Below are 22,742 nucleotides of genomic sequence, written 5' to 3' on the forward strand. Positions count from 1 at the left end.
TGCCCCTCTGTAGAGCATATCTTGATAAATGCATTGATACCTTGATCGAGTGATTTTCTTTTTCTTTGTCTTCAGGCACTGATGCTCAACACCATGCACCAGATAAGTTCATTTTAATATATTATTAAAACATTGAATCCAGGCTCAGAAAATCAATTTTTCTAACATGTACAACATCTTAATCACAAATGAAAAAACATAAAAAAACATGAAAAAATCCATAAGAATTGTTATCAAAACATCAATTTATGACGAACCATTCTTATTCACATTTAGAAAGGAGTGAGTAGGCTCATTTGTTATAGTCTATACAATAGAAAGCTAACAAGAATACGCTAGAAAAAAAGTGTACATTTACAGAAAGAAAGGTTACTGTATGAAAACGTTAAGAAAGGCAGAATATTTCTTCCTCATATTTCCTTCAGTCATGCAACTGCATTATATGGTACAGACTCATAGATCCGAACATTTGGATTGTCTCTATATGATGGTTAGTGGTTGAATACATGTAAATACTATAAAAAGACTCATATTTCCGAGCAATTTTACATTGTGTCTATTGAGTGGTAAGGTGCATTTTTTATCCGTTTGTGTTGCTTGTAAAACAACTCACTTTTTCTGTAATATTCAGTGTTTGTGTGAAACATCTAGTGTTGCATTGACACTTTTTGTGCACGAGTGTTATTCTAGGATTGTAACTTAGTGGTTGCATGACACTACATGTTCAAAGCGTGTCTGTGCATGATCTTAGAAGTTTAGGGATTTCAAGCCCTTTCCTGCTGGCATCCAAACACAGCATCCACTTTTGTTACACAAAAAGACAATTCAAACAACAACCAACCTCAATTGACTGAGGGTGTCACAAAGTCATAAAAGATACAGTTTTATAGCATTCTCCAGTTTAAAATGACATTTCTACCTGCTAATGTAATTTATGATATTTATTAAAATCAAAATCAAATGAACACCTACGTTCAAGAAACAATGTGCGATGTTTTGAGTGTGGTAGATACCACATCTTACGCATGATAACATTAGCGGTTGACCGGCGTCGTGACAACGTCTAAACACTGTTATGTCAGCCTTATGACACTGGATGCAAGTAAATGAAACCAACAATACTGCACTTGGTAAAGACAGCTAGGTTATCTTACACTACATCCACACAAGTCTTACTTAGTGACTGCATGACAAGGAGGAACTTTCCTTAGCTTCATTGTCCCCGTCGCTTTTTTTCCACAATTTTTTGTTTCATCTTTCTCCTGCAGAAAGGTGGCGAAACCACAAAAGTCCTGTTAGTGGCACAAGTCCAGTGTCCATATTGCAGATCCATCAACACCACAGAGAAGTGTTTCCCCATAAATGTTAAAAAAAGAAAAAGGAAAAGGCTGACCATGGTGAAAATAAAATCCAATTCACTACAAAAAAAAAAAAATCTCCTGCTAAAGAATGTGAAGCCTGGACAACAAGCCTGAACAGAAAAAATATGTACATGTGGGGCAGTGGGGAGGCATTTCTCTTTTTGTCCAGGTATCCCTTCTTCACCTTTTTCACAAAATTTCCTCCGTTAGAAATATTCACATTTAAAGTGTGCACATACACACGAGCACCCACAAGTGTATTCACAAATTCAAGTGATATGTCAACAAAACTATTATTTCATCACAGTTCATTGACAATTTTTTTCTTACAGGTATTCTTCACTGCAGCTCTAAGCCACGGCAAATGTTGCACTGCACTGTTACACAGAAGACTAGTGCACTGAGTTTGTAGTGTTAATCATTTAGACATTTTTTAGAGTACAAAAACACTTACTATTTACAAAGAGCAAAGCTCGCGAGTTGTGCCATTTTAAAGCACACTCACTAATGCACAAGGCAAACACGCCACGCACACAAACACACACCGATAGTGTGCTGTGCAATTGTTTCCCTTCTAGAATAAGATATTGAATGCGCATAATGGCTCAAAGGCTTGATGGCTGTCAGTTCACACACTGTGGTACACCATAGATTACACTGTACTGTAAATACAAAGATCGGCCTTCGATGACGGGAACATTTGTTTAACCACAGAGTCACAAGTATGTGAACATTAGTAAAGGAGTAAACATCTCCGTTAACATCAAATAGCAATGACGAATACCTTGGATTGTGGCTGCAGTAGTAGAATGCTGCCATATTGTCAGGAACTGCAGAGAAAGCACAAAAGCTGCATCTTTAAAACCTTGTTAAACTAGATGTAATTTTGCAAAACACTTAAAAATAGAACTCCATCCTAAAATCAAATGTCATAGTGACATTTCATTGCACAGCACGGAAAGATATTTAAAAATGACAGTGATATAAACCATTATCCTGCTGTGATAATGTGGTCCCGCAGTCCTTGCCAATATGGCTGCCCTGAGAGAATCTCTGTAAGGGTAGTAAGGGAGCTTACTGTGCTGAGGACTGAGAGGAGTCCTCCAGAAGAGGGCAGTGTAGTTGCTGTGAAGCATTGTGTGAGATTAGGGGAGTTAAAAAAATGGCAGTCTGAATAAAGGTTTAGCAGAATGGAGTCTTTAGGAAGACAGAGTAGGTAAGCATGGATGACTGATTCCAATCGGATAAAGAATTTCTTTACTGGCGAACATCGAGGCGGAGACAAATGTCCTACTGGTAGACCTGACAGGTAGATGACTATTGGTTACGCATTTGATGATAGTTAATGGATGGAGGAGTGGGGTCGGTGGATAGCTGAATTTGGTCGGCTGTTTGGAGCTGAACGGCTGGTTAGGTCTGGTCGCATGTTGGGCGCCAGTCCGTTCTGGGATTCTGATGGCCTTGACTGGTCTGGGCGGCTGGTTGCCAGATATTTGGCCCTCATGCTTGAGGTGTACTGCAAAACAGGGTGAGAAAACAAGGAAAAGGGGAGGGAAGACACAATCACATCATTTTGAAGAGTTGTTTTTACAATACAATCTAAACCTTTTTCCAAATATGGTCGACACAATTATTTAGTCAAAGTAAAGAAAAGTTACAGCATCTAAATGGGCATTAGGAGAGAGCCATATGTCCTACAAACATGAAGCACATATAAATATGAACCTCATTCTGTCGCTCTCACTAACTCACTCACATGCGTAACAGACAAACTGACAGTCATTTGGACAGCCTGATGGTTTTGTTAAAGCCAAGAGTTACTGTGATGATGCACACTATCGGCTATTCACACTATTCTCCTCACGATCGGCTTTTGAGTTCAAGTTCCATTAAAAAGAGTGCAATTAATGTGAAAATGAAAGAAAAGAAGAAAATTTAACACAAATGACAAATAGGAAATGAAAAGAACAGTGAATGAAAACAACACATATAGATAATGCCGCTATATGTGGGTGAATACTGTTGAGACACTTTACAAAACAGACATGCATGAGGGATGTTTTTCAGTAGGGTGAGAAAGAGACCAAATTCATGCATATTTTCAATCATAAAATCCTTAGAAGGAGAGACTATTCCATAATATATCAGTTATTCAAATTCCAGCAAGGACAGGCACCAAAAAGCAGCATCCTGGACAATGACATTACTGGGAATAAGATTACATCCTTTCAAAGAATCATGGATTCTTGAGTGGTCTCTCCAGTCTGGAGTTTGAATACGCATGCGTCATGTCCAGGGCCCAAAAACACAAAATCAAAAGGAAAAAAACACCTAGAAAGTAAGACGGAGTGAGAGCGGCGCTTGGAAGAGGTCGAAGTGTTCTCGTTTTCTAAACTCAAACTAATGGGAGAATGAAGGATGTCCTTGCATGCCAAGTCTGATTAAAAGAGCCGCCCTGCCACTTCAAAAAGAGTACCATGCTCCCTTATTCACTGCGCTGAACCAGGAGAAGCATTCTCACATCTTGTCATTGACTATACATGCAATCATGCAAACTCCAGGATTCTGTAAAGCACTGCAAAACCCACTTCCACTCAATGAGGAGCCTTGACTTGAAAATAGGAGCAATAAATGCCATCTCAGAATATTCTTTAAAGGAATAGTTTACCCAAATGCATAATCTATCACTATTTACTCCAAACCCGTACAAATGATCTCCTATAGAACACAAAAAGAGAAATTTAACAAAATGTTCATGCAGCCCTTTTTCATACAATGCATATGAAGGGAAATGGACACTGTTAAGCACCAAAAATGACAAACAAAGGCCATAAAAATACCCTAAAAGTAGTCCATACAATCCATGCATTATATTACAAGTCTTCTGAAGCCACACAATAGCTTTGTGAGAGGAACAGACCGAAATTCACGTTGTTGTTTGCAGAAATTCTTCCTTTTACATTTAAATACTGTTAGATGTTTTGATTTTTTTAAACATATCGATTCTGAATATTTGAAAGAGTTTCAATGCTCATTTTCCACAGCACTAATACACTTGTACCAACTGCGCTTTCTCGCTCTCTCCTCTCTCTGACTTTAAGTTGACACGCAGTGTTATATAATCAAGTATATTGTCAGTTGTGCTGTGTGTTTCAGAGCGAAGTGCATCATTATGTTTTTACATGCTAGCAGCTCATGATCCAGCGTTTCACAGTGGCTCGTTTCACAGTAAATGGAGCTAACTCCATCTTTGCATGTTCTGTGAGTTTAACATGCATTGTGTTGTAATTGCCACGTGTTGTGCTTTTTCACAGTCACATAATTTCCAACATTTTTGTGGACAGACAATTACAGCATTTCTCGTTCGTGTTTGTAATAATAACAATAATACCCCATGGTATTGAAAACATATTGTATCAAAGTTATTCCGTAAATTCCAGTATAATGACAACACTACATCTTGCAGTTTTATTTGGGTCTCTTCCTCACATAAAGCTATCACAAGGCTTCACTTCACATAAACAGCTTTTATGGTGCTTTTTTTTGTCAGGTTTGGACGTCCTTCCCATTGGCATTTACATTTATTGTATGGAAAAGAAAACCTTTTATTTCACATTCAAAGGAAATGATGGCAAATTTGGCTGGATCTATTTCACCTTGTTGTTTGTGAGGACTTTTTTTGTGGCAGTTACACAAAGACGACTTGTAATAAGTGTCGCATACAGGCTGCCAAAATGACCTTCAAGACTCTTTACGTGTGTTTGAGTTGACAATGTTTTTCAGTATTCTAAAACTATGCTAAAAGTGAAGTTTTACAGTTGTCAAAGCTAGTAATTACATACTTATCAGTAAGAGGCTTATCACAGTAACATCCTGCTTTCTGGATTATCTACAGAACTAGAAATCAATTATGTCAAGCATGGGGCAGGGTTCCAAGAAGATCCATTTACTAAAAGAGTAACTGAATGTGTGACACTGCGCTAGATGCCGACTGCACATCTGCAGACATGTGTGTTTGTGTAAATGTGCTTGTGCACTTACTGACGGCGGGGGGGATTCTCTGCCAATGAGTGGCGTGTTCTCGCACCGAGGGGTCTGAAAGTTAGCATTCTGGCTCCTGCGTCACAAACAAGATACCAGTTACTCTGACTCCCTCTTCATGAGAGGGATTTCCACACGGCGATGCACTAAACTTTACAAATCTGACAGAAAGCTTTGAACTGCAGGGTGGGAGTAATACGCAAAGCCATTGAGTGATACCACTATGCACTATATTGAGTCATATCGACCATATATGTAGATCATGATAGATATCGCTTGGGTTGCGTCATACATTATCTATCATATAGTAAAACTCATTGCACAAGCTGAATTATCTACTTATACTTCCCATGCCATAATATGTTTGTTTCAGGGGCTTTATATATAATAACTTTAATTAAGACGTAAAACCCATGCAGTATAACAACTGATCTAAAATCTACAGTAAAGAGAGCAAAGCCCATGCAGTAATCTATGCTAGCGAGCCTATACTACAGGACCTGTAAAACCGGTACGGCCCTTCAAATCCAGCCCATGCATTAGGATGAGGTTAGCATGGCTACACTCACATGTACTCAGTGACTGGTGCGTTGCTGACAGTGTGTGCCGCAGCGGGGAGACTAGCCTCGCTGCCGTAGGTGCTGCTGCCACAGCTGTACAGGCTAGGCATGTGTACGCGGTACAGGTTATCGTGCGGCGCTCGCGGGCCGAGTGTGGCCGAAGTCTCATCGCCATCCTCCTCCTCAGACCTTCAGACAAATTAGCACAGGTCAAACACGTGCCCCTGGGTCAGAGGGGAGGGAAAAAGGTCTCTCCTCTCACTAGACTTGGTGAAGATCTCTTTAAAACCATTTTTCGCGCCATTCCTCATATGACTCTAAAGCATACTGATGATGGGTACTGGCAAAATGACATGTTTCTCGCATTAGTTTTCCCATTCTTTATCTCTGTCGTTTTACAAAGGGGAGAGTTCTCTTCAGAGTGAATTTTCATGACTGTGAAAAAATATACTTTAGAAAAAAAAAAAAAAAAATCTTACTTGAGCTTGAGTCATTGCATGCTTTATATGAATCACATGCATTCAGATTAAATTTTATCTTAAATCCTCAAACTCCACACTTACATCGAGTATTTAAAAGTCTCTCAATACCTTTTAGCCAACGATGTGTGAAAAAATAATTTTAAAAAAAATCTAAAGAAAAAAGAAAAAAAATTACAATTAAAATGATCTTACATTATTTTATATTATATTAAAATTATAAAATGTTTATGTAAAATATCAAATACACTACTGTTCAAAGTTTGGGTGAGTATTAGAAATGAAGTAAAAAGAAAATGAATACTTTTATTCAGCAAGGACATTAAATTGCTTTTCTTTAGAACTTTCAAATGAATTCAAAGTGACACTGAAGACTGGACAATTGGCTGCTGAAAATTCACCTTTGCTATCAAAGGAATAAATTACATTTTAAAATGTATACAAATAGAAAATAGTTATTTTAGATTTTACTAATATTTCACAATATTATAGTTTTTTGTCAAATAAATGCAGCCTTGGTGAGCATAAGAGATTTCTTTCAAAGACATTTAAACTCCATTTTTGAGCGGTAATGTACATTATTATATTTTATGTAATATTCATATTTTAAAAAATGTTTACTAGGAGTTTCTAACGTACATGAAACTCTCAACTCTTGATTTTAAAAGCCACTTTTAATATAAATGACTTCTAATGGCTTATTGAATGATGTAGTTAAACTAATTAGAAAATAGTTTATCTGCCAACTGATGGAAAAACTAAGCTCAGTCAGTAGGCCTACTAGTATTTCTAACTAATCTTAGTCGTATGGGCAATTATAGAATAAGAGTAAACTTGGCAGTCAGGATGCTAAAACGGGGCAGCATCTCATTTTCATCTGTTATGTATTTGCTTTAATACATGTGCGCTGTCAATGTAAAAATAAATAAATCAAACCAACCAACCAAATAAATAAATAAATAAAGTCAAAACAATCCTACAGCCATGATGTTAGTCAGAAGCAATTCAACTGAACTTAAAAATAAAAAAGTCTCACAAAAACTACTGTGGATTTCCATCGCATTTCCAATGGATTGTCCTCAGTAACCACTGAACGTTCTCTCCGTGATTTAAGTCATGCATTAAATCAACAAACAACCACTATGAATTGGATCTGAAACGTAAAAAAAGGGGGAAAAAACAACGCATTTTAAAGGAAAGGAATAAAAAAAGAAAAAGTGGATCTGTGAAAGTGTAGATTTGGATGCCACTTTGATCAAGAAATCTTTTGTACATGTAACTCTTAACAGACCTTTTCCAATCCAGCCTGCTCAGTGTGTAATCTAAGCAAATGAAGTTTTCACATCACCAACATGTTTCAATGATGATGATACTCTTCACAAATGCACATCAGCCTTTCTTGCAGTTTCAAGATAGCCCAAAGGAAGGCAGCATCTTCCACAGTACTGTCAGTCTGCCTTTGCACAGAATTTGGAATAGGGTCTCTTTGTTCTTTCCCTTTTCATAGATACACAAGTGCTATTACAGACAGATGCTATACCGTGAGTCAAATAACAAATTCCTCCATCACCGTAATTCAAAATACTCCTTTCAAAATGTACTGCTATTTTTCTTTTATACGCGAGCTATATTTAGGTTACCCATATAGCACTACAAAACAAGTGTGTCTCTCACACATACTACAGGGCAGTGGGTTTTCCAAATCTATGACACAAAGAGGAATGAACGACAAGACAACAGAAGCTTCACAGTCATGAGAAGATGATTAATATGTGAAAACATAAGGAGCAGATGTCACAATAAAAGCATTAAACAAAGACGTGACTGGCAGTCAATTCTCTGTCTATCTACTGGAGCTGCGTTTACATACCTTGCCCTCCTCAACCCACCCCACATCTTTTTTTTGGGGTGTATTTTGACCCTTGCCCTCTCACCTCTTGCTCTGCCAGGTGTGAGGCACACTGCAAACGATGGAGCTAAACATTAGCGCAGTGACAAATGAGAAGAGGACCAGATAAATGAGCCCCTCCACTCCATCGTAACACAGTCCGGTCAGAGCCTGCACATAGTCCTGTGAGACAGAAAAAAACCAATGATGAACAGCCATATGAAAAGTCTGTTCTTGCTTTAGAAGTCTTTCAACACTGTAAAGGATGTGGCATAAATGCATTTGCACAGGAAGCACAAGCACAATCATGGAAAGTAATATATGTGTGTTCCTTCAACTTTGAACAGACTTATGCCCCATTTTATAATACTCTACCATTCAAAAGTTTAGGGTCAGTAACATTTTTTATGTTTTTGAAAGAATTCTCACCAAGCTCACCGAGGCTGTAGATTTGTACTGTATATTTACATTTACATTTATTCATTTAGCAGACGTTTTTATCCAAAGCGACTAACAATTGAGGAATACAACAAGCAATTCATCATAAAGAGGCAAACAAACACAGGAAGTGCTCATAATACAAAGTTTTAGACACTGTTCATATTAGTACAAGCTAGACGGGGGGGATTAAGCGGCGGGGTTTTTTGTCAGGGATTCGGCATCTCACATGGGGGTGGGGAAAATACAGTAATATTGTGAAATATTATTACAAATTTAAATAACTGTTTTCTATTTTATTATATTTTAAAATTTAATTTATTCTTGTGACCGCAAAGCTGAATTTTCAGCAGTTACAGCATTACTCCAGTGATCAAGACATTTCTTCTTCTTATTATTATTGTTAATTAATTTGAATCTGTGGAAATTAAAAGAACAGAATTGATTTGAAATAGAAATCTTTTGTAACATTAAAAATGTCTTTACTGTCACTACTGAACAATTTAATGTGTCCTTGTTGAGCAAAAGTTAATTTCTCAAAAATTATAAAACCCCCAACTTACTGACCCCAAACTTCTGAATGGTAGTGTATGTCTTGTATACATTTTTACCATGCATTTCACCATAATGTATTTTTGCTACTCTTCAAAAGCATTTTGGGTATGGATTTTATCGTTTTACCCAAACCCAGACTTTCAATTTTAAACTTAAAAATTAATCTTAATATTTATTGTGTGAATCTGATTGTCCCACAATTGTGTTGTGATTTCCACCACACTGAACAATTCTAAGAAAGTTTTTGTAAGACACAGATATCAGGGGGTAAGGTGGGTCAGAGGCAACATATTTTAACATGGCTTTTATGCATCATTTTGTCATTACACAGAATCAACTTGGCAGTGTAAAAAAATATTTTTGTATATTTTTCATCTTAACACACATACCATGTGCAGGCTCCGACAATCGACCAGGGCAGTGAGGTGATGGAGACTGACTTCAGTGGAGTTTAACACCGCTTGCATGTCCTCCAGGTTACTCTGATAACCAACCCATAAAGAGACAAAGCACATAAACTGATAAACATCCACATACCGAGTACAGCAACGCTCACTCTCACTCTCAAAGACATCTGCAATCTCACACCTTTGTCTTAGGGAATTCTCGGATAGCGGAGCGCAAGAGCTCGGAAACATCATCCTGCATCTCCACAAGAGCTTTATGGCTTCCGGAGAGTTTCTGCAAATCAGAGGACCGATTTATAATCCATGAAAGAGAACAAGAGTGACAATGAGAAAGAGAACAAAGAAAGAGTAATTATGTACCTGCTGAAATGGGTTGGTCTGTCCCATGCTGCACTTCAGATAATACTGCAGGATATCTAACACACATATAACATAGATAATAACAAATACATATGAATTCCAATAACTATGTTCAAATGTGTGACATCACATAATGGTAGGTTTCCCAAACACTGCCTACGTCTTCTGTTGGTCAACAAACAGATAATTCTTGATCAGATGTTGAAATATTGTTGAAATCAACTCAAGCCGATGCAAACTAATAAAACGTAGCAGTAAATCTGTTGAAAGTGCTGCATGCATCTGCCTCTCATGAGTCACTGTGACCCGCTAGTTCATTATTTACTAAGCCAGCTGGCTGAGATTACTGACAACTGCCAACTAGCTTCATTTGTTAAGATGTCACGTTTCTTTTCTGTGTGTATGTGTGAGTATGAGCGTATGTGAGAGAGAGATGACTGTAAAGACGCTGCATGAATCTGAACCCAATTACTATGGATTCATGTGCTTGAAAAAGAGACAAGAGAGAGAGACTGAGAGGAGCAGCAGTAGAATGACCTCGGGCAGCGGTTTAATGATTAATTAACCTCAGCCTAAATCATCACACTCATAGTGGGTGCAGATGGATAAGATGATGTACTGGCCAATATAGCACAATTTTCCTTTAAAATAAGTTTGAGTGAATTTTAATAAATATTGTGTAAACCAATTTTCACTCATTTTGTGTATTTATCAATTGCTACTATTACAATGCATAACCATTCAGAAGATTGGGGTCTGTAAGATAAGGCATACTTGCTAAATAAAATTCATTTCTTTTTCTAAAAATCTTCCTGACCCCAAAATTTTGAATAGTAGTATATTAAGTGTCAATTACATAAAATTAATATGTAGGAGGAAGTAAATACACAGATGTTAAATTATTTGCCAGATTTACTGGCCTGCAGACACACCTCCCAGTGCCTTACCTTCAATACAGAGAAACACAAATGCTTCCAGCAGTAAAGCATAAGTGTGTATGCAAGTGTGAATGAGGGTTGATTGTGAATGTGTTGTGTAGGGACTGAGAGGGTCATGAATCGTATCCCCTGTGGGAACTAATTAGCAATGACATTCATGTCTGTCCAGGAAAGCCGAGGTCTGAGAGCAGGATACAAATCCTGCTTTGTACATAAACACTCTTTAAGAAAGCCTCCTCTGCATAGCAATGCTCCAGGACATTTCAAGTGAATGAATGAGAGCATTTGTAGGCATACACAAGACTTGATACACATCAGTATGCACTGAATTATCAGTATATCATTTAATTAATAAAATGCAAATAAGAAAATAAATAGATTGAAATTAATGGCAACCATGTGTGAATTTGAGTTCAGCATTTACTACTTTCTTTGATCTGTACTCTCAATATATACTATATATTTACATTACTTTTGTTAACTTGATATATCTGTCTATACCATCTTGTATTCTTTTGTGATCTGAGCCTCGTCACAAGCATTTCAATGCCCAGTGAACCCTGTGTAAACTGTGTGAAAGACAAATAAACGGAACTTGACTTAGGAGCACATACCTTGTTTGATATCAACGTTCTCACGTGTTACTTTGGTGATGTAAGAGTCAGGGGCAACACAAAAATCACTGGCAGTCTGAGGAAGAGAACACCACCAACATCATATATTTGCACTTTTTCTTTGTACAACTTTATCTATAATTCTCATTTCAAACATAAATCATTCCAAAGTTTGGGGTCAGTAATTTTATTTATTTTTTTTAAGAAATGTAAACTTTTATCCAGCTAGGACGTATTAAATTGATCAAAAGTGACAGGAGCTGTAAAAAATTATATTCCTAATAAATGCTTTTGAACTTTTACACAGAATCCTGCAAGCAATGTATCACGGTTTCCACAAAAATAAAGCACCACAACCGTTTTCAGCACTGATAATAATAATAATAATAATAATAATAATAATAAATGTTTCTTGAATGCCAAATCAGCATATTAGTATGATTTCTGAAGGATCATGTGACAATAAAGACTGGCGTAAAGATGCTGAAAATTCAGCTTTATCATCACATGACTAAATTACATTTTGAAATATATTAAAATAGAAAACAGTTATTTTACTCTGTAATCATATTTTGCAATATTACTGTTTTACTGAATTTTGATCAAATAAATGCAGCCTTGGTGAACATAATAGACTTTTCAAAAACATTAAAAAATAAATAAATAAATAAATCGACCCCACATTTTTAAAAAATGTGTATATACTTAATTACATATAATGCCAATATTTTCCTGAAGAAAATAATCTTAATCTTAATGTTAATTTGGCTTCACTTAGTGAGTTTATTATTTAAAACTCTCTTTAGACAGCCATAGAACCAAACATAAATATACTGATATAAAATGAAAGAGAATTAAAGGTGTTTCTGCTAATTTACTCACTACAGCAACAGAAAACTCCAGCCCAAGTGAAGCCCAGCTGATCACCAGCGTCAGCACACCTAGCAAACAAACGCTGAAGGACAGAAAGAGATTATTAATAACCACTGAAGATACTTTGCACTCATCCCTCAGTTTGAAAAAACAGTGTTTACAGTCATGCGCTTACAATGGAAAACATTCTGGACACTTTGAAGATGTTTTAAAGTGCTTATTTTAATTCTTCTGAACTAAAATGGGTGTCATCTGAGTTGCCGTTTAATGGTGAGACTAGGCGGATGAGTGTCTAGTTATTCCTGTAAGCAAAGCCGAAATGTTTCTGTGTTGTTGATGGATATTTTCTGGTTGGCTTCTTTTAAAACATGTTTAGGCTCATGGTGAGTAACCCAGTTAGTAAACATCTCTGGTGATTCAAACAGCCTCCCACTGACCAAATGTGCTTCTAGATACACATGCGCCCTCAAACACTAATATAAACACAAACAAACATGCATGTACACTACACGCGACAGAAGAGGTGTCTAATTGCAGCAGGAGTGAAAAAGTGAGTCAGAGTGAATCAAGGGAAGATCTTCACCCTCCCTTGTAGACTAAATAGATTTTGTTTTGCCTGAATCCATCTCTCCTCTGCCAACTCCGCTCTGATTCGTGCTCTATCTCTCTCTCTCCATTTCTAAAGGCTTTCAGAGAATGGATCTCAATTTTGCATAGTTACAGGCTAAAAATAGGTATTTTCACACAACGATTTCCAAACTGAAACTGTAAACTCAGGTAGTGCATTCGAACCTGAGGCACCTCCTGCAATGCACCAGGAAAACAAGAAAGTCCCTTTTGATACCGTGAAATTTCATGTGATCTTGCATATCAACATTCTCACATTCATTATTTAGATTTTCTTACACTACAATATTTCTTTGTTGTGAGAGTTAAAGTCAATTACAACCATTAAGTTCTACTGATACATGTTCAGAGTTCAATTCCAGGTCATTTCTCATTCTCCCTATATTGTATTGTAATGCCACATCTCAAACCGCCCTGCCAAATTCAATAACACCCATACAGAAAATGATTTCATAGCAGTGTTACTTTAGTATTTATATTCTATTATAGTGTTTATCAATACTTTGAAGTAGCTTTTTCTTATCAGTTTTCATTATAATTGTATTTCAAGTTTTATTAGTCATTTTTAATTAGTTTTTTTCCCTTTAAATACGTCTATTTAGCATACCTAAACTAATTTAATTTCATTATTATTTCAAATTTAAAAAAAAAAAATTTTTAGGTTTTCATTTAATATTTTATTTTATTTCAGCTTTTTTTCAGTTAATGAAAATTATTTTTAATAATTTTAGGTAACAATAACAATGTTTCACAGATAGCAACTCAGCACATAAATACATATACATACATATATATATATATATATATACAGGGTTCCCACTCTTTCATGAACACCAGATTCAAGGACTTTTTAAAGCACTATTTGTTTAATTTCAAGCACCTATCAAACTCACACCCCAGCATATGTAGACCTCTTACAGTACTTAACATTTCACTTACACTTAACATTTACATTAAAAATTTCAGAGTAATGAGGTTTTGAATGTGTAGGTTTCATAAATTTAGACCACTTTGAGCAGTCGTGTTCAAAGGAATTTAATTAAATCCATTGAAGTCAATGGAGTTCACACTGGTAATATTCAAATACAATTTTTTAAATATGAATAAAAATATATATTCTTGCATCAAACTGGTTTTTGCTGTAATTCTTGTAAAAGATTTAAATTTGAGAGAATTTCTCAATTTTTTTATTAATAAAAAGTGGTTAAACAGGGCTCTACGCGTACTTTTCTTTTAAAATGTAAAAAAATTTAGGAGCACAGTTCTATCACAGTTCACTTCTAATCAATAATCAAAAATTCTGATCAAATATTAGCCTTCCCATTACGAGATGATATTTGACTCCTTAAAGTGATTTACAGGGAGGCCTATATATATATATTATAGGGTAATACAGTCAGTGTTGGGCAAGTTACTTCCAAAATGAAATACATTATATATTACTAGTTACTGTCTTTTGAAAGTAATTAGTTACATTACAATTTGAACGGTTTCAGAAGAAAACAAGAATGAAAAATATAATTTGCTAAACAAGCCAAATCGAATTAGGCTAATCAGTGACGGCGCTAGGGCGGGGCTTGACGGGGCCCATCAGAAATTTGCTTAGCCCCGGCACAGCCCCCCCAAGGATTTCCTAATGATGTTCCCTTATTTTTGGTGTCACTTTCATTAACATTGAAAAATAAACATTAAAAAAAATTTGCCAAATATGTGGCCTATAAACAATTGATATGATGGGGGAGGGGTCAAGCAACACAAGCAAGCTGTGCACGAAATAAAGCTGCTCTTAATTTTCATTGATGACTGCAGTGTTAATAATTTTAATTATATGCCTATAATGCAATTGTATAAATTAATAGACCTGTTTAAAAAAACTTTTAAAAACATTTTCAATGAGGAGTAGTTTAAGCTAATAGCATAAATTTTAATTATCCTCACAGCGCGCCATATGGTAATGCGCTATGAAATTATTGCGGCGCAATAATTTCATGTCATTTAATAATAAAAGTAACCTAATAATAATAATAGGCCTAATAATAAGAAGAATGTAACAGGCCTACATTACTTGCATGATACGACGCATCTCAGCATGGGGAGGTTATCACGGGGCCCCCCGCAGTGCGTGCCCGTCTGCTATGCCACTGTGTGGAAATAGCTGTATGAATTGTCGGCACTTTATCTATTGTAAAAAATGGTTAGAATTTACCATGTTTTCCTACCAGTTGGCATTGAGAGTGACTGACACTTGATGGACAGAAAAAATGACTAAATAGATATGTGTAAAAAAATTAATTAAAATAAAATTTTAAAATCCCTACTTTCTCTCTTTTCTATTTGCGTTCATAAATTGTATTAATTTGTAAGTGTCATATTTGGCACAAGTGTCATATTAAAGTTATATCACTAATAACAGTGGCATATGAGAAGTTTATACCACAGAAAAAAAAAATCTAAAATAGCCTATGCCTTTTTCGAAGCTGCTGTATATAAAAAACACAAGGTGGCTGAATTTGTATGCTGAAGCTTATAGGCGTTTATTATTTTCACTCAATTTAATTCGATTTTTAGCAACCCCTCTGAACTGTTAAGCCCCCCCTTAGCACCCCCAACAAAAAAATGCTACTCACTATTTAAATTAACCAGTGTATCTATATGTTTGGTTGACTGTATTTTATTCTGATGATACACAGGCTGCAACGTTTGCAATGCTGTGTGTGCGTGAGGCGCCGGCGCGATCGAACAGCGGAAACAAACAACAAAAAAATATTATTCATTCATTTTACATATAGACTATGATTTAATAAAAACAGATTTTGTTATGTTTAGTTAAACTGAATTTTTGTTGCTTGTCTGCGCTCGTCCGCCACCTTTTTTCTCTTCTCCGACCCCGCAGCTCTCCGATAGCTTAGTGTTAGTGGCACCAGTCCAGTGTTTCCAGGTTTTACTCGTGCTATTTCTCCTACTGTAATATTATTACTTTTGTAATGCGTTACTCCCAACACTGAAAACAGTGTATTTTGGGATAGGAAAAAAGTAATGTATTTTGGTACTAAATAAAATTGTAAAAAATGATTAAAAAAAACAATGCTCTTATATTTTGGCCAAAAGTCTAAGTAATGTGGTGTTTCCTAAAGGTAGAGAAAAGGTTTTTAGGGACCATTTTTTGACTATTGTGTGTGATATTAACTAAAAACACGTGTTAATCATTTTTGCACTTACCTGATCAAGATGCTTCTAGAGTTGCGTATGAGACCAACCAAAACGAGCAGGCAGATTATAACATCAAAGAGCAGCAGACACAGATAACCCAACCACCTACAAAACACACATACACATGATCTCTTCCAGGTGGCTGGAAATGTCTTTATAACTCCACAAGTAACAAGTCTGGACTTTATTATTGAGAAACTCTATTGTGTATGTCCATAAACTCTAATTTGTATGTCTTTGGACATTTAAGTCATACTAATGTCTGAATGTCACTGCATTAGATAACAAAACGTCAAAGCATGTGGCATCTGCTAACAAGTCATGCCAGACTACATTTTTGTAAAAACCATCAGGATTTTAGAAACCACCACTATCTGGGTAATACCTCTGAGCCAAATTTAGACATCACAGAGCATGATGACTTGACTGGACTTCATAATTACCTGTACCAGTCATACTGCTCAGTGACGGATGCCAGGTGATCCAGAGAGAGATCCATACTGCTCCAGAAAGGCACCTCCACCATGAGATTGATCAGCTCGTCCAGCTGACCCTGCAGTTTCTGGACGATGGACAGGTAGTCTGTATGCTTGGAGTACACGGTCTCCAGCTGCACCAAACCCCCCTGCAGGGTTTCATTCAGACAGCTGGTGCTCTCTGATACCTAAAACACAAACATGAGGAAATATTTTAGGCTCAATCAATCAGATCCATTTTTTTTCTGCCCCCTGAATCAAATTGGCAGATTATTATCTATGTCATTATTAGTGATTGACCAAGTCAAAGAATTCTGGAGAACAGGCTGATCATAATTTTTTTAATTTGTGATTGTAAAATATTAGGTGTACATCTACTGATTTCATCATATTGTATTATATAAATGTATCGTTCATCCATCATCCATCCTGCTAGATCACCATATTGGCTGTCCATAAGTTGTCATCAAGATTGATTGGTTGATTTTTTTATTGCCATACCAGCATCTATAGCTATTTTTATGGCAAGATCAATGTATTTTAAAAGAGGCAAACAAAAGTGAAATACAGCTGTAATGAAAAACAATAATTAACAACCAATTCACAGCAATATAACAAACATAATAGAAGATTTTTCATTTCAATATTGATTAAAAAAATGTCAGATTTAATTTAAGACAGTTGTAAAAGAAACTAAAGTGACAGAACAACAACTAATGAAGACGACAACAACAATAGATGGCCTACTGATGGGTGCTTTTGTAAAGGGGTTAACTTTTTGCTCAAAAGTTTTGGAAGGCACTGAAACTGTGACATTTCAATGCTGTGCAATTTAAATGCTTATACACAACAAATACAATTCGATTAATGAATTGATTATTAGATTAACTTTATTTTCGGTTTTATATATGAAAATTAGGACTCCATGACCTCTCAGGCTCTCTAACAGTCAGAACACCTGCTAATGGATATTTGGATACACATAATTGCTTCCTACAAGAAGTCCTGGCCAGCCAACCAAAACAATAACACCCTCAACCTTCTGAATACATGAACTTTTAATAACCCTGCATCCTGGGGGTTTTAGCTATGGCCATGAGGTGCAATGGAGTATTTGGCAACAGAAGTAGAGTGTTTATTCAAGTTAAAGTGTTTAGCAAAGGGCAATGAACTCTAGCAACAGCAGTGGGGAGTTCAGAAAAGAGGGTGGTAAATTTTCTGTACCACAGTACTTTAGTATTGGTATATGCCATGAAACCCTATTAGTTAGGGCTGTAAAATAGCTAGCAGAGATGGTAGAATGCATGAAAAGTGTGGTCATGCGTTTAGGACTGACCACAGAAGGGCAGTTAAGTGTGTTTTGAATACCTGGATAAGGCAAAATGTAACAAAAACGCCAATGACTCACCAGTTTGTCGATGCCTGCCACTGTTTGGTTAGCATGGTGCAAGGAATATGTCAGTCGTGTCATGCCATCGCACGTTTCGCCGTTTCCATAGAAACCGACTGCAATGCCAGCACTGCGGGAAAGTGATCAAAATAGGAATTAGCTCACGTGAATGTGGCAGACTCTTTTATGTAGGCTGTAATTCAACACTCACACAAACAATGTCTTTATTCTGAAATGCAAAGAGAACAAAAACCACTTGATGACCCTGAAACTTGGCTGAACCAACATTGTTGTTTTTTGCTTTCACAAAGACATTAAAACACAGAACTGTGTGTTTTCCCTAAAATTACCATCTTGCAATTAATGCTTTGTGTAATAAATCAAAATCATACGTGTGAATGAACTGCTCTGCATTTTATTCTTTGTGTTTGCGTGTATATACGTGCACTTTCTTTGCAAGAACTTCTATAATTCTTTTTTTTTTTTTAAAGAAATTAATACTTTTATCCAGCCAGCACACATTCAATTGATCAAAGGTGACAGTAAAGACTTTTACATTGCTACAATATAATGTAAATACTTTTAACAAATGCTGTTCTTTTGATCTATTTACAAAAGGGTCTTAAAAAATGGATCACTTTTTAAATGTCAAATAATTGATAATAGGTTTCAAATAATATTAAGCACCACAATCACCATTAATAAGAAGAAGAAATGTTTGTTGAGCAGCAAATCAGCATATTAGAATGATTTCTGAAGGGTCATGTGACACTGAAGTCTGGAGTAATGATGCTGAAAATTCAGCTTTGCATCACAGGAATAAAATACATTTTAAAATATATTCAAATAGAAATATAGTCAGTTTTAGCGTGTGCGTGTGAGCATTTTATCTGATGCCGTGTGCACATTTTCCTGTATGTGTTACTCTTTGTCTCTGTCACTCAAACACAAGAGGATTTAGGCGGGAGAGCTAGCTTAAGAGTGTGTGAGGCAGAGAGATATCGAGAGAGAGGTCAAGCTGTCATTCTTTGTTAAGGTCAGGAGTCAAGTGGCTCACTGAGGCTTTCCCACTGTTACCCAGAAACCCTCACGTTAACAGCACTGACCACAATCGTCCGCTTGTGTGTTTATCTGTTAAATTGTGTGAGTGGGCACATGCTAACCGTTCTGTTTGGAGAATAATAGTAACTGTATGCAAAACTGGTTGTAAAAGTATAATGAGTATGAAAATGTTTGATTCACAAGTGCTACAATGTTGGTTTAAGATGATAATGCGATCTAACTGAATAATTAAGCACAGTTAACTAAAAAAACAAAAACAAACAGCACCAAAAGTTACTAAGGTACTACCATGTTATTTTATTCAAGTACCATGTTTTTAAGTAGCTTAAACTATCACATAAATACAATGGTACATGAATTTCAGTACAGAATTTCATGATATTTGTGCTATTGATTTTGTTTAAATGTGCAGGTCCATGTGGGTTCATTCAGAGCAGTTGGCTTGAACCGATGACATATATGGGTCACTTTCAAACATACATGTGAAGAGTCGGGACAAACCACCTCAGATTTCAACCTTAATAAGATCAACTCAGGTAAATGTCATTGTTGTGGAAAATAAGCCATTACTTTTTATGAGTCCCGGCTGCTTTAAATAGAATCGATTCTGGCTTGACGGCTCAATTACTGAGCCAAGGCAGTATCTATAAACCTATCTATAAAGACAAACTTACTCTCAATTAAACAGTGGACACAAATACATAAAGATACAAACAGACACATCTTTGTGAGAATCTGGCAGTGTTAGATAAGAGATATTAAATAACGACTCTATGCGGCTATAGCACACATATACACAGTGCCCACACACACACACTGTCAGAGAGACCTGCAGTGCATTATTCATCTCGCAGCTTCAGTGTTCAAAATCTGATTCTGTTGCTATGGCAACATCTCCAAGGCACTGAGGGGGCAGCGCAGGGGAGGGGGGCTGATATGAGGGCGACAGAGGGAAAAAGAGAGAATGCTATACAGAGAGGAAGAAAATATTTTTATCTGCAGTGAATCTCTTTAGCCCAGGACAAAATCATACACACACATATAATGCAAAAAAACGTAATTCTTATAATCAGTTGCTTCTCATTTTTTCCAGTAAACGTCAAAACAACAGCATCAAAAAACTATTTATTTTGTGAAACAATATTACATTTGTTCAGTATCAGATTTTTCATTTGTTTGATGCATGAACCGAACTAAACATATCATTTTATTGATTATTTTCTAACAAAATATTATAAAAAAAATAAAACAACGTTAAGTGACTATGGTTCTTTTAGTACATTGGGGGAAGCTCGATATGTAAAAAAAACATAGAAACTAGTAAGGGACGAGTCAAAATTATTTTTGTGGTGATCAGCATTTCTTTAACTGTTGTTAAAGCTTAAAAGTATAGTTCACCCGAAAATCATTTACACACCCTCATGTCATTTAAAACCTGTATGACTTGGTGGAACAATGGAAAACAAAAGAAGACATTTTGAAGAATGTTGGCAACCAAACTGTTTTGGTTTCCATAGACCTCCATTATATGGACCAAAAAAAAGTCAATGGGAACTGAAACTGGTTTGGTTATCAACATTCTTCAAAATATCATCTTTTGTGTTAAACAGAAGAAAGAAATGCATACAGGTTTGAATTGTGAAATTGTGACTTTCTTACTGAAATATTCCTTTAAAGGAACTGAATGTCATGAAAATGAAACAGTTCCAGTGTTTTGAATGGTTCTAAATGAGAACACATTCATTGAGCTACTAAAGACACAAAACATTAGGGAGATTAGGGTTTTAGGAGAGTGCTCCAATGTTTTAGGTCACCCAACTGAGCACGTGTGTGCATTAGTGCATGTGTGCACTATTTGATGTGCTTAATGATGCATGAGGCACAATGTGTTCCATCTGAACCATCATATCAGCATGACATCTCTCATCTCTGCCATGGACCCATCACTCAGTCTGATCCGCAACTCGCTCTCTTCTCTTAAGCTTTATCTGCATCTCGCTCAATCAATCAGATGTCATTGTCCTTTTCTCTGGTTGTTCTTCTTTCTAAGGGAAATAATCTCTTCTTTGTTTGTCAATCGCAGCATAGAATGGCAGAGCATGAAGTCAGATATAGGACAGATGAGAGAGTGCTGATGAGAGAAAGGAGGAGGAAGGGAAGGCAGAAGAAGGGGTGGAACAGAGGGGAGGAGACCGTCTGATGACCCTTGTGGGGCCACAAATGGGAGGAGAGCCCAGAAAATAATCTGAACAGAAGAAAGCAACCTAAAAGCAATTAGAACAATAAAGAATAACAGTTAATGAAAACAAAACCGTAAGATTCGTATGCAAAATTATGGCTTATAATTTACACAAATTAAAGTAACTTTTACTTTCATAATGTATAAATGTATTTACATTATGATTACTTGCAAAGGCATTAATAATTATTGATTTACATTATTATTATTATAATTCATGTTAATAATACAATATGTTAAATGATCCTTTTAATCTTTTGTATTTGTTTAAAGCTAGTTTTTGTTTTGTATTTTTGTATTTTCATGCCGCCAAGGTCACATGACCTGCTGAATACTACTCACTTCATTTCAGTAACTTCCATATTATTGGACACTTTTAGTTGTGGAATAAATTAATCATGGCTGACAAATACGCCTAAAAATATTTTTCTATTTCTAAAATGGCATCAGTCACTAAAATGTTGTCCACATCAATGGGTTGTGCACAAAAAAAAATGTACATCTTTAATTAAAACAGAACAGTGTAAAATCCTTTTGGTACAATCAGGGCTTATGATTTATATAAATGAAGGAACCCAAAATCTCAGGTCCTGCAAGCATGTCACAACAAGCAGTTCTTTCTAGATGGCTTTTGTATACTGTGAACAACTACAGCAAAGCCTCAACCCCTAAAATATCACAGTATTTCCGTGTGGCTTTTATTTCTAGACTAAATCACTCTATATCTACAGCACGACCACTGAAAAGAGCAGCTGGTAGTATTAAACAGGGTCATTGCAGGACGATGGAACATCACCTGACAAAACCGGAAAACAGATCTTGGAGAAAGTGTTAACAGCAGTATGAACACATCACAATAGTCATGTACTTTTAAGGTAATCCCTCAGTTAACCTAGCTAGTTGTTTTTATTGTTGGTGCTTTATTCAATTTTAATGTCCAAATTATAGCAAGAAAAACAAACTTTTAGATATCAGTCTATATACATGATGGACATCGGTTATGCTCATCTTTGGTATCTCCTTTGAAGGTATAAAACAGCTCCATATTTAACGAAGTTCATACAAAAGATCCGAAGCAGAAGCGACGTGACCTGTTTTAAAGAATACGGAAGTTTGTTGCGCATGACCCCTATTTAGCCAACATCATTCTAACCACTAACTAATGCAGACACTTAATTAAACTACTTAACCTCTGAGTTCTGGGTTCAGTTTGGAATGGCTGCC

At 36.1% G+C, this 22,742-nt stretch overlaps 1 protein-coding gene across 2 annotated transcripts in view; it reads right to left on the reverse strand.

Moving 5' to 3' along the window:
• Nucleotides 1-862: 862 nt before the first annotated feature.
• Nucleotides 863-22,742, reverse strand: part of LOC107758886 (protein tweety homolog 3-like) — a 33,960-nt gene continuing 12,080 nt past the window's right edge. The window contains exons 4-15 of one of the 2 annotated variants that reach the window (XM_016576714.1): nucleotides 18,236-18,347; nucleotides 16,795-17,015; nucleotides 16,361-16,456; nucleotides 12,524-12,596; nucleotides 11,642-11,717; nucleotides 10,090-10,145; nucleotides 9,911-10,003; nucleotides 9,712-9,804; nucleotides 8,376-8,512; nucleotides 5,972-6,151; nucleotides 5,403-5,478; nucleotides 863-2,877 (exon numbers count right to left, since the gene is read on the reverse strand). In XM_016576714.1, the coding sequence (XP_016432200.1) occupies nucleotides 2,704-2,877; nucleotides 5,403-5,478; nucleotides 5,972-6,151; nucleotides 8,376-8,512; nucleotides 9,712-9,804; nucleotides 9,911-10,003; nucleotides 10,090-10,145; nucleotides 11,642-11,717; nucleotides 12,524-12,596; nucleotides 16,361-16,456; nucleotides 16,795-17,015; nucleotides 18,236-18,347 (1,387 nt within the window). In that variant the 3' untranslated portion in view covers nucleotides 863-2,703. The remainder of the gene's footprint in view (nucleotides 2,878-5,402; nucleotides 5,479-5,971; nucleotides 6,152-8,375; nucleotides 8,513-9,711; nucleotides 9,805-9,910; nucleotides 10,004-10,089; nucleotides 10,146-11,641; nucleotides 11,718-12,523; nucleotides 12,597-16,360; nucleotides 16,457-16,794; nucleotides 17,016-18,235; nucleotides 18,348-22,742) is intronic. The other variant, XM_016576715.1, reaches the window with a different exon arrangement.

This window comes from Sinocyclocheilus rhinocerous, unplaced genomic scaffold (assembly GCF_001515625.1).
Source record: "Sinocyclocheilus rhinocerous isolate Xijiao unplaced genomic scaffold, SAMN03320098_v1.1 scaffold1435, whole genome shotgun sequence".
NCBI lineage: Eukaryota > Metazoa > Chordata > Actinopteri > Cypriniformes > Cyprinidae > Sinocyclocheilus > Sinocyclocheilus rhinocerous.